Raw genomic sequence first — 12,904 nt, 5'->3', positions numbered from 1 at the left:
TTGAAAGTTCTGAGGACAAAGAACACACAAACACACAATGCCTCAGTGATTCACAGAAGTATATCACAGATCACAGAACTATATCAGGGTGTCATTTCTCAGGCAGAAATGTAGATAAAAATAATGAAATACTGTTCCCCAAACAAGTGCAAGAACCACAGAGTCAAGAATAGGTTAAATATACAAATAAAATAAAATCAATTAAAAACAATAGCACATCAACATAAAAACATATAAACATAAATCTGAAAGCGTTGCTCAAACTCCCGTAACAGTCCCGTTATTTTATCTTTGAACCGCTTCATGTCTGCCACATGTTGGGTCGCGCACACATTTTTCAGACAGGGGAAGTGAGCTGCATCACCACCGGCAAGTTGCGTCTCCCACAATGACAGCTTCAACTTGAAAGAACGTATGCTGTCATAATACTGCGTGACAACTTTGTTGCGCCCTTGCAGCTGTTTGTTCAAGTTATTCAGGTGCTCTGTAACATCCACCATAAATGCAAGGTCCTGCATCCATTCTGCGGAATGAAATTCTAACACTGGTTTGCCCTTTTCTTCCATGAACTGTTCAATTTCTTCTCGTAAATCAAAGAAACGCCTCAGCACAGCACCTCGGCTTAACCATCTTACCTCAGTGTGGTATGGCAGGCCATAGATGTGGTCTTTCTCTCTGAGAAGGCTGTCAAACTGACGGTGATTCAGGCTTCTGGATCGGATGAAATTAACAGTTTGGATGACCACCTTCATGACGTTATCCATCTTTAATGACTTGCAACACAAAGCCTCCTGGTGCAAAATACAGTGAAAAGTCAAAAAATCACGTCCTCCATTTGCAGATTGCACTTTCTCTCTGAACTTTGTCACAACGCCTGCTTTTTTCCCGATCATTGAGGGCGCACCATCTGTAGCCAGGCTGACAGCGCGGGACCAGTCCACTCCGACCCTGTCCAGCGCGCCGACGAGTGCGGTAAAAATATCAGCTGCTGTCGTTGTATCTGTCATCGGCACCAACTCCACGAACTCCTCGGTGACGGTCAATGTGTCATCAACTCCGCGGATGAAAATGGCCAGTTGTGCAACATCTGTAATGTCCGTGCTTTCATCAATTGCAACCGAAAACGCAATAAATGACTTTACTTTTTGCTTCAACTGGCTGTCCAAATCCACTGAAAGATCGGAAATCCTGTCTGCCACTGTGTTTCTTGTCAGGCTGATATTTGCAAAAGCCTGCCGCTTTTCAGGGCACACAATCTCCGCTGCCTTCATCATGCATGTTTTTACAAATTCACCCTCACTAAATGGTTTTGAAGCCACTGCGATTTCATTAGCAATGAGGTAGCTAGCTTTCACTGCTTTCACTGATGTCTCGGCTGTGAGTAAACACAGACTGCTGTTTCTTCAGACCCGCCAACAGTACATTCACCTTCTCTCATCTCCGCTGTCCTTGAAAGTTGTCATATTTGTCGGCATGAAGACTCACATAGTGGCGACGAAGGTAATATTCTTTCAGCATAAATAGGATGACCATTTTTCTTGGAACACTCTGCGTCCACTTTTCTCTTTTTTGACAGAGACATATTGGGGCAATGAGGGTGCCAAAGCACATAATGTTAAAAGTAGAAGCCGTAATAAATATCGCGGGCAAAACAAAGTGCTTTGCTTGACCTACTTGCTCTGCCCCGGTATAAACAGTTTGCTTGCTTAACACAATTGCTATTGCGCCATCCAGTGGACGCAATTGGAACAGCAGTTTATTTTCTTGAAAAATTGCAGCGCATTTTTTTACTTTACAAAATTATTATAAATTTTTATTATTATTATTATTATTTTTTTTTAATCATCTCGCGGGCCGGATTAAACCCGTTTGCGGGCCTGATCCGGCCCGCGGGCCGGACGTTTGACACCCCTGCTCTAAATGATGCTTTCCACACAGCCCTAGTCCCGCCCCCTGTCACTCAAGGAGCGCATTTGTTGTTGATTGACCACGAGACACTTGCGTTCAGTCTGCATGGTCAATGCAGCAATATTGATGACAACGATGCTGTTTCCACTTTGCTTCTTATTAATGTAAATCCACAAGCGTTCTATAATTACACTATTAGTTTGTGTTTCTTACATCTGCAAACAGTTAGTTTGTCTTTTCTAAGCAAGTTGTGGCTAAACTGCAACATTTGGTAAAATAATAAGTCCTAGACTTTTTGCCCATATCGCGCAGCCCTATGTGGCAGTGTGGATATGATCTTAAATTAGTGCAGGAAATGCAGATATTGATGAAAATGCAGAAAATGTTGGTTGAAGTTTAATTGAACAGTATAAAACAATCAGAATGGAGAAAGACCCATCAACATCACTTAATATTTATGTGTTGCCACCCTAGGGTCACGCACCACTCATAAAGCAAATGTTGAACTTTTATTATTCAAAAACATTAAATACCATCATAAATTTAAAAAATACCGTGATATTATATTTTGGCCATATCGCCCAGCCCTCGTGCACATTCTAGTCAAAAGCCTCATAGGTTGACATTGAGACATTCCTGGTTATTTACAGGTCAAGAGAGTGGGGGAAAGGCTCAAAGTATACATTGAACAAACATTAAAAAACACACACAGCACATTCCCCTTCCTTCTAGCTTTCAAAGGCATGCTCCAAAGCCTCATTTACAGAATCCTGCTTGGAAGTAAACATCAAAACACACTCTGGTCCAAGATATAAACAGAACTGTGTTTCTCTCTCACAATACACGAGAAAGATCATAAACTATGACAACGACTAATGGACTAAACACTACACTATGGGGACCAAACAATTGATTCCCATTCAAAATCCTATTTCCTAACTCCTAACCCTAAACCCACACAGTAACCCTAACCTTAACCCCAAACCCCTAACTTAAACTTAACTCCTAACTCTAATTGTAACCCTAAAATAGCCTTTTTCTTTGTGGGGACTGGCGAAATGTCCCCACTTGTCTGGATTTTCCTTGTTTTACTATCCTTGTGAGGACTTCTGGTACCCACAAGGATAGTAAAACCAAAAACACCCACCCACACAATAGCTCAACACACACACACACACACACACACACACACACCATACACCACACACACACATACAGGGGACAAAAGAGGAGAGGAGAGGGGGATGGGGAGATGATAGAGGATGGGGGTATAATATAATCTGGGGCGGATTCGCCACCAGCTGCTGCTATGACATCATCAACTAAAACCCACTCCTCTCTTTCACCAATCCCCCTCTCCTCTCCACCCCTCCCAATACCATCCCCAGAGCACCACACTGCCCTTATATCTCCTGTCTCTCTTCCTGTTCTCTCCACTACGAACCCATTAACACTCTTTAATAACTTATACAGCTGAACGCTACACTGCTGGGTTTGCACACTAGCACAGGCATATACAGTACATAACAACTCTCACTACTCTAATGCAGTGTAACAGCGACGTTATAATGATGTAGTGAATGAATGAATGTATGTTAGTCTGACAGGGCTGTTCTGTCATCCCATGGAGAGGGAGTAGAAAGGTAGCGTGATAGAGAAAGAGTGAGACTGACGGACAGACGGCCAGCCAGACAGCCAGCCAGCCAGACAGCCAGACAGACACAGACGGCTAGACGGACCGCCAGACAGAATAATAGTCTCACCAGAAGAGTGACTTCTTGTGCAGAACGTCCTGTAGTTGTCTCTGGCTGTGCTGGTCCAGTCTGGAGAAGTCATACTGGGGACTGAACTCTGCAGGAGGGGGGGTACTGAAGAGTACCTCAAACGACGACGTGGGGAAGTCCACCTAGAGAAAGAGGCCAGAGGTTAGAGGTCAGAGATCACACTAACAACAACACCAAGATGACGTGTTGTGATGAGGGAAATATACTTCAATAACGATATGGTTTGATTTATATCATTGTTACTCTCACAGATATACATACACGTAATACACACTCATTGAGTATGGAGAGTAAAAATACTGACTGTTACAGAGCAGATGGACAAGGTAACGGATGTATGGAGAAATGGAAGGTGGGATTGGGTGAGAGGAGAGGAACAGAATGAAGTGAGGAATTAACAAGGAAAGTAGGAGGAAAAAACAAACATGAAAAGCCAAGAGATAAGAAATGTAAAGTCATGGCAGGCCACTGAGGGAAAGCTTTTAGGAAGAAGACAGACGGAGAGGAATGTAACCAAAATTAGGTCAGATAGAGAATCAATTCTTATGTATCATCCAGTAAATTTGTTTTGGCATTGAAATGTGTGTGTGTGTGTGAGGGGGTTACATTCGGGTTAATGAGTGACAGATGTATGGCAGGCCCCAGATGTTTCTTATACGATGTGGGGGGAGTGTGTGTGTGTGTGTAAGCATATGTTCTGCCATCAGTGATGATGTATGAAGCCTCAAATGATGTCCCCACGTTAATAAGGAGACTGATTGCAATAGAGCACACACAGAGATCCCATTTTAACGCAGGGCACTGCACTGAGACAAAGAGCCACTGGGAAACAGCGCCACGGGCCAGTTGGCACTGCCACACACTGGGCTGGCACTGCAGGAGGGAATGGGTTTACACTACAATACTGCTGAGAAGAAACACTGCGTGTGCGTGTGTGAGTGAGCGAGCGAGCGAGAGAAGTGAGTGTAAGAGAATGTGAGAGTGAGAGTGAGGGCAAGGAGGATGTGTGTGTCAGAAGGTATACAGCAGGGCAGTCTAACATCCCAGGTATGTTCTTTGGCCAGAAAAGATCCATCTGACCTACTTTCAGGTCCCTTCTGCAGGCAGCAGTTGTAGTGTGTGTGTGTGTGTGTGTGTGTGAGCACTACATGCATGACTACCAATGTGCGTGTGAGTCCCTCTGCCTATGCTTTAACATGTGTGGGGAATATTCTGGTCATTGAGCCGGTAGAGACAGATAGAGCACTTTAGAACTCCAAACCCCATATCTGCGCCACAGCTCTAAAACGGGCCAAAAGACATCAAACTTTCATGTTACACACTCAGGCAGAAAACCTACTGTACCTGTAGTGTGTGTGTAAGCCTTTTCGAGGCTGTTCTTTTGACCAGGAGCAACAGTATATGTTTTATTGAAACAGGCCAGTCTGGAGAGGAAAGAGGGGGGAGAGAGTGAGGAAGAGGGAGGGCGGAGAGGAAAGAGGGGGGAGAGAGTGAGGAAGAGGGAGGGCGGAGAGGAAAGAGGGGGGAGAGAGTGAGGAAGAGGGAGGGCGGAGAGGAAAGAGGGGGGAGAGAGTGAGGAAGAGGGAGGGCGGAGAGGAAAGGAAAGCTGTAAAGGAGGGAAAAAGAGAGGGAGTGAAAAAGGAGGACAATAGGTAATAGGGAACTACACCTTGAAAAAGAAATTGAGTGACATAAGAGAAAGAGAGGAAGGAAGAGGAGGAGAAAAAGTGTGTGTGTGTGTGTGTGTGTGTGTGACTAGGTCAGTTACCTGCAGGATGACGCTGTCAGGCTGGCTGAAGTTGGGGGAGCTGGAGTGAGCGTTACTTCCTGGGGTGGAAGGCCACAGACCCAGTAGCTTCCTCCCACACGTCAGGATGCTGGGGGAGAGGGTGACGGTCATAATCTCAGACTGACTCACACACCCACCCACCCTCCTGTGGACCACTACTCACTGTCTGAAGTTGAAGAGGGGCATGGTGACCCAGCCCAGGGATTCGATGCTGCGGCGCTGCTTACTACCCTTCTCTTCCGCTCCTCCAGGTGGTGGCAGAGCACTGGCATACAGAGTCACTTGCATCTGGGTCTCCCTTGGCAACTGGTTGATCTGCACTGGGAAACACACCCTGGGGGGGAGAGGGAGGGAGGGAGAAAAGAGAGAAATGCAATGAGAGAGGAGGAGGATATAGAGAAGGATTGAAGGGGAAGAGAGGAATAGAGAAGGAAAGAGAGTGGGGGGTTGAGAGAGCGGGAGAGATCGATTCAGTTGTAGTTGAATCCTTGTGAAATGCAGTAGCTATAATATAAAGTAAATACTAATTTCCCTAGAAGAGAGTTGTCTGGGAGTGGCACTGTAACTGAACAGCAGAGTAACGTTATAGAGCTAGTAAACAATCCCTCACTGTAACTATTAGTGAACAGCAGAGTAATGTTATAGAGCTAGTAAACGATCCCTCACTGTAACTATTAGTGAACAGCAGAGTAATGTTATAGAGCTAGTAAACGATCCCTCACTGTAACTATTAGTGAACAGCAGAGTAATGTTATAGAGCTAGTAAACGATCCCTCACTGTAACTATTAGTGAACAGCAGAGTAATGTTATAGAGCTAGTAAACGATCCCTCACTGTAACTATTAGTGAACAGCAGAGTAATGTTATAGAGCTAGTAAACGATCCCTCACTGTAACTGTTAGTGAACAGCAGAGTAACGTTATAGGGCTAGTAAACGGGCCCTCCATTATATTTAGCCCTCTGTCATCCACATGGGACCTGTGTGCTTTCAACATATCTCCTACATGAAAGAGAAGAACACATTAAGAACTCTGTTGGAATCCTAAAACTTCAAAGACTTGTTAGCATGAAAGGAGCTAGCATTGAGCTAACTAAAAATAGTCGTGTGATGAACACACACCATTGGTTCTGAGCTAAACCCCACTGGTGGATCTGCTAGCATGTTTCGCTAACTAAGACAACATGTTCAGTTACGGGGCCATGTTGTACACTAAGAACGGGAATCCCGTAATAGATGCTTGAGGAGCAATAGAGAACAAAAGAGGAAAGGCTCACCCCCCCCACTTGTGCCATGTCATGAGGACACCTGGACCACCTACTGAGATGTGCCTTTTGTTAAGTAAATCAGGTGATAAATGAGGTGAAAAGGAGACTGGAGTAGGACATTAAGATGAGTCGTCCAGCCAAAAAGACAAACAATTTACTTTCAAGACTTACACGACCAACAAACCAAGAGCAGTTTGAGGAAGGCTACCTTACAAGGCTGTAGCCCGCTACACTCCCTGTCCAAACTCCAAAGTACTCCAGCCAGAATGAAACATGTCCTATTTGGTATTTGTGCCAGGTCTATTTGTGTTTATGCCATCTCAAGAAGCTCCAACAAGCTGGACACTGTCAATGCAGTCTTCTCGGGAAGTGGTGTTTTAGGGTCAAGGTTTTGCACTGCTGTCACATCTGAAGGAACCATTATGCCTACAAGGGTTGATAAAAACATGTTTCTCTACAACGCTTTATAAATCCACCCAGATACCGGAGGACTACAAATATTATTACAATAGAGGCAAAAATATTATTGCAACAATAGTGTCTTTAAAATAACCCCAGGGACAACGCATCAAGGACAGGAGGTACAGAGATCAGAAAATCGATACTGGATGCTGCATACGTAGCCAAGGAGACTAGTTACAACCCACTGTAAACACTTTCCATCTGCTTCAATAAGTACACACATGTGCACTCACACATACAGTGAGGGAAAAAAGTATTTGATCCCCTGCTGATTTTGTACGTTTGCCCACTGACAAAGACATGATCAGTCTACAATTTTATTGGTAGGTTTATTTGAACAGTGAGAAACAGAATAACAACAAGAAAATCCAGAAAAACACATGTCAAAAATGTTATCAATTGATTTGCATTTTAATGAGGGAAATAAGTATTTGACCCCTCTGCAAAACATGACTTAGTACTTGGTGGCAAAACCCTTGTTGGCAATCACAGAGGTCAGACGTTTCTTGTAGTTGGCCACCAGGTTTGCACACATCTCAGGAGGGATTTTGTCCCACTCTTCTTTGCAGATCTTCTCCAAGTCATTAAGGTTTCGAGCCTGACGTTTGGCAACTCGAACCTTCAGCTCCCTCCACAGATTTTCTATGGGATTAAGGTCTGGAGACTGGCTAGGCCACTCCAGGACCTTAATGTGCTTCTTCTTGAGCCACTCCTTTGTTGCCTTGGCCGTGTGTTTGGGGTCATTGTCATGCTGGAATACCCATCCACGACCCATTTTCAATGCCTTGGCTGAGGGAAGGAGGTTCTCACCCAAGATTTGACGGTACATGGCCCCGTCCATCGTCCCTTTGATGCGGTGAAGTTGTCCTGTCCCCTTAGCAGAAAAACACCCCCAAATCAATTTATAACATTTTTTACATGCGTTTTTCTGGATTTTGTTGTTGTTATTCTGTCACTCACTGTTCTAATAAACCTACCATTAAAATTATAGACTGATCATGTCTTTGTCAGTGGGCAAACGTACAAAATCAGCAGGGGATCAAATACTTCTTTCCCTCACTGTAAACACACCCACACGCACAACTAACAGCTCTTTCCATTACACACATATAGGGGAAAGTAGGTGGACAAACAGAACACCTGGTACTAGAGTGGGATGGATTGAACACTAACATGCTTTAGGAAGCCTACGTGTACGTTGTGTATGTTATGAGTACATGTTATTAGAAGTGGTTGTTTGGATAGCAAATACCTATATTACTTTTAAATGATAAGCATCAAGTAATATTAGGATACATAGACTCTGATTGGTGAACATCTCTGTGAGGTTGGTTGAGGTGTCTAAGGTCTGTTGTGATTGGGTACATACCTCTGGTCCCAGACTACCAGGTGAAACAGGTACTTGCTGACCTGCTGTTTGCTGGTGTGCTGGGGGGCACAAAGCTCCGCCCCTCCATGGGTCAGAGAGCACGACAGGAAGAAGCCCTCGTAGCTGACAGGAAGAGGAAGAGGAAATCAGCCAATGGGATAACAGAGGAGAGGAGATCAGCCAATGGGATAACAGAGGAGAGGAGATCAGCGAATTCCATGACAAGGTGAATCCAGATAAAAGCTATGATCATTTAGAGATGTTACTTGTTAAATCTAATCTTTTTCCTAGCCACCATGCATTGGTTGCTCTCTGGAGTTTTTGGCTGGGTTTCTATATAAGCACGTTGTGGCAACTGCTGATGTAAAAAGGGCTTCAAATATAAATGTGATTGATTGAAATGCAATTGTTAGAGTATGCATAAAAATTGTTCTCGTGTCGGAATGTGGGTCAAGCTAGCTAACATTACAGGAAAGAAAGCCGAGTAAATACATCTCTCTCTACCCCTCTCAATCTCTCACTCTTTCTCACTCACTGTGATTAAGTATCACTCTCTCCCTCTCACACACACACACCCAACCTGTTGCTCTCCCTCTTTCGCTCCCATCCTCTCCCCCTCTCTCTCCTAATCTGTAACCCAGTCCTACATTATTAAATTGGTACTGGAGCCTGGGCCGGGGTCTTTATAAAGAGGGAATAAGAGGAGGCTGGTCCCTAGAGAGGAGGTATAAAAGGAAGAATGAAAATACTGCACTAAAAAGGAATAGCAGCCCAGTCAGGCACTGGGGCAGGCAGGGAAAACTCTAAACGTTACCCAGAGAAACAGTGATTCAAATTAGAAGTATTCACAAATTATTTTATTTATATTAATCCCCAACAGACTGAATAGTAATTAAAAGGGTAATAACATTGGGTAACAACGTTACCATGTAATTTGTCTTACAGTAAAGTAGAGTGCTATTGCTACTAGGGATGTAACGATTCCCCGATACCCATCAGTCCCCGTTTCAAATGTTTAAGATAGGACTTCATCGGACCCCAAACCGATGAAAATGTTGCTCATATTACTTTCTTTCTACCTTCCGAAAACACCTCAGTTTGTGACAACTGACGCGTCCTCTCCTTCAGTGTCGAACTAAGCATTGGCATGCCGAACAACCCTAGGAGTATCAGTAGCCTAGTCAAACTGCGCACTGTGCACAGCTTTGCGCACTGACCAACACAAGGTAGGCGGCCTGTTCCTGATCTTGCACATCTGCGCGGCACCTTCAGCATTCAAATGCAAAAATGGCTTGCGTGATATTAGGCTTATTAGGTTATTGTTATCTCTGCGCTGTTGAAAATTTTGTTTTACCGAAATAAAAGTTAAGCTACTGGAGACACAACTCTGATCTGGCTATAGCCTGTGAGTGTGGGGGAATGGGTAGGGTAAGGACTTGTGTAAAATGAATGTGTTTATGCAACAAACGTTAGTGCATCGAATCGAACCACATTGCATTGATTCGTTCTGTAATCAAACCGAATCGATTCAAACTAAAACATACAGTTTCTGTATCAAATCAAATCACATTTTATTGGCCACATGCGCCGAATACAACAGGTGCAGACATTACAGTGAAATGCTTACTTACAGCCCTTAACCAACAGTGCATTTATTTTTAACAAAAAAGTAAAAATTAAACAACAACAAAAAAAGTGTTGAGAAAAAAAGAGCAGAAGTAAAATAAAATAACAGTAGGGAGGCTATATATACAGGGGGGTGCCGGTGCAGAGTCAATGTGCGGGGGCACCGGCTAGTTGAGGTAGTTGAAGTAATATGTACATGTGGGCAGAGTTAAAGTGACTATGCATAAATAATTAACAGAGTAGCAGCAGCGTAAAAGGATGGGGTGGGGGGGCAGTGCAAATAGTCTGGGTAGCCATGATTAGCTGTTCAGGAGTCTTATGGCTTGGGGGTAGAAGCTGTTGAGAAGTCTTTTGGACCTAGACTTGGCACTCCGGTACCGCTTGCCGTGCGGTAGCAGAGAGAACAGTCTATGACTAGGGTGGCTGGAGTCTTTGACAATTTTGAGGGCTTTCCTCTGACACCGCCTGGTATAGAGGTCCTGGATGGCAGGAAGCTTGGCCCCAGTGATGTACTGGGCCGTATGCACTACCCTCTGTAGTGCCTTGCGGTCGGAGGCCAAGCAGTTGCCATACCAGGCGGTGATGCAACCAGTCAGGATGCTCTCGATGGTGCAGCTGTAGAATTTTTTGAGGATCTGAGGACCCATGCCAAATCTTTTCAGTCTCCTGAGGGGGAATAGGCTTTGTCGTGCCCTCTTCACGACTGTCTTGGTGTGTTTGGACCATGATAGTTCGTTGGTGATGTGGACACCAAGGAAATTGAAGCTCTCAACCTGTTCCACTACAGCCCCGTCGATGAGAATGGGGGCGTGCTCAGTCCTCTTTTTTTTCCTGTAGTCCACAATCATCTCCTTTGTCTTGGTCACGTTGAGGGAGAGGTTGTTGTCCTGGCACCACACGGCCAGGTCTCTGACCTCCTCCCTATAGGCTGTCTCATCGTTGTCGGTGATCATGCCTACCACTGTTGTGTCGTCGGCAAACTTAATGATGGTGTTGGAGTCGTGCCTGGACATGCAGTCATGGGTGAACAGGGAGTACAGAAAGGGACTGAGCACGCACCCCTGAGGGGCCCCTGTGTTGAGGATCAGTGTGGCAGATGTGTTGTTACCTACCCTTACCACTTGGGGGCGGCCTGTCAGGAAGTCCAGGATCCAGTTGCAGAGGGAGGTGTTTAGTCCCAGGATCCTTAGCTTAGTGATGAGCTTTGAGGGCACTATGGTGTTGAATGCTGAGCTGTAGTCAATGAATAGCATTCTCACGTAGGTGTTCCTCTTGTCCAGGTGGGAAAGGGCAGTGTGGAGTGCAATAGAGATTGCATCGTCTGTGGATCTGTTGGGGTGGTATGCAAATTGGAGTGGGTCTAGGGTTTCTGGGATAATGATGTTGATGTGAGCCATGACCAGCCTTTCGAAGCACTTCATGGCTACAGACGTCAGTGCTATGGGTCGGTAGTCATTTAGGCAGGTTATCTTAGAGTCCTTGGGCACGAGGACTATGGTGGTCTGCTTGAAACATGTTGGTATTACAGACTCAGTCAGGGACATGTTGAAAATGTCAGTGAAGACACTTGCCAGTTGGTCAGCACATGCTCGGAGTACACGTCCTGGTAATCCGTCTGGCCCTGCGGCCTTGTGAATGTTGACCTGCTTAAAAGTCTTACTCACATCGGCTACAGAGAGCGTGATCACATAGTCATCCGGAACAGCTGGTGCTCTCATGCATGCTTCAGTGTTGCTTGCCTCGAAGCGAGCATAGAAGTGGTTTAGCTCGTCTGGAAGTCTTGTGTCACTGGGCAGCTCGCGGCTGTGCTTCCCTTTGTAGTCTGTAATAGTTTTCAAGCCCTGCCACATCCGACGAGCGTCAGAGCCAGTGTAGTACGATTCAATCTTAGTCCTGTATTGACTCTTTGCCTGTTTGATGGTTCGTCGGAGGGCATAGCGGGATTTCTTATAAGCGTCCGGGTTAGAGTCCCGCTCCTTGAAAGCGGCAGCTCTACCTTTTAGCTCAGTGCGGATGTTTCCTGTAATCCATGGCTTCTGGTTGGGGTATGTACGTACGGTCACTGTGGGGACGACATCATCGATGCACTTATTGATGAAGCCAGTGACTGATGTGGTGTACTCCTCAATGCTATCTGAAGAATCCCGGAACATGTTCCAGTCTGTGCTAGCAAAACAGTCCTGTAGCTTAGCATCTGTGTCATCTGACCACTTTTTTATTAACCGAGTCACTGGTGCTTCCTGCTTTAGTTTTTGCTTATAAGCAGGAATCAGGAGGATAGAGTTATGGTCAGATTTGCCAAATGGAGGGCGAGGGAGAGCTTTGTATGCGTCTCTGTGTGTGGAGTAAAGGTGGTCTAGAGTTTTTTTTCCTCTGGTTGCACATTTAACATGCTGGTAGAAATTAGGTAGAACGGATTTAAGTTTCCCTGCATTAAACTCCCCGGCCACTAGGAGCGCTGCATCTGGATGAGCGTTTTCCTGCTGATTTATGGCCTTATACAGCTCATTCAATGCAATCTTAATGCCAGCATTGGTTTGTGGTGGTAAATAGACAGCTATGAAAAATATAGATGAAAACTCTCTTGGTAAATAGTGTGGTCTACAGCTTATCATAAGATACTCTACCTCAGGCGAGCAAAACCTTGAGATTTCCTTAGTATTTGATTTTGTGCACCAGCTGTTGTTTACAAATATACAC

General features: G+C 44.9%; 1 protein-coding gene across 1 annotated transcript in view; it reads right to left on the bottom strand.

Moving 5' to 3' along the window:
* The window catches only part of pik3c2b (phosphatidylinositol-4-phosphate 3-kinase, catalytic subunit type 2 beta), a 69,504-nt gene that overhangs the window by 23,157 nt on the left and 33,443 nt on the right, over nt 1-12,904 (bottom strand). The window contains exons 12-15 of the mRNA XM_084168000.1: nt 8,579-8,701; nt 5,645-5,815; nt 5,461-5,569; nt 3,672-3,814 (exon numbers count right to left, since the gene is read on the bottom strand). Of these exons, the coding sequence (XP_084024126.1) occupies nt 3,672-3,814; nt 5,461-5,569; nt 5,645-5,815; nt 8,579-8,701 (546 nt within the window). The remainder of the gene's footprint in view (nt 1-3,671; nt 3,815-5,460; nt 5,570-5,644; nt 5,816-8,578; nt 8,702-12,904) is intronic.

This window comes from Coregonus lavaretus (assembly GCF_964263955.1).
Source record: "Coregonus lavaretus genome assembly, chromosome: 8".
NCBI lineage: Eukaryota > Metazoa > Chordata > Actinopteri > Salmoniformes > Salmonidae > Coregonus > Coregonus lavaretus.
Note: the sequence above shows the minus strand (reverse complement) of the source record. Positions and strands in the feature narration are given on the sequence as shown.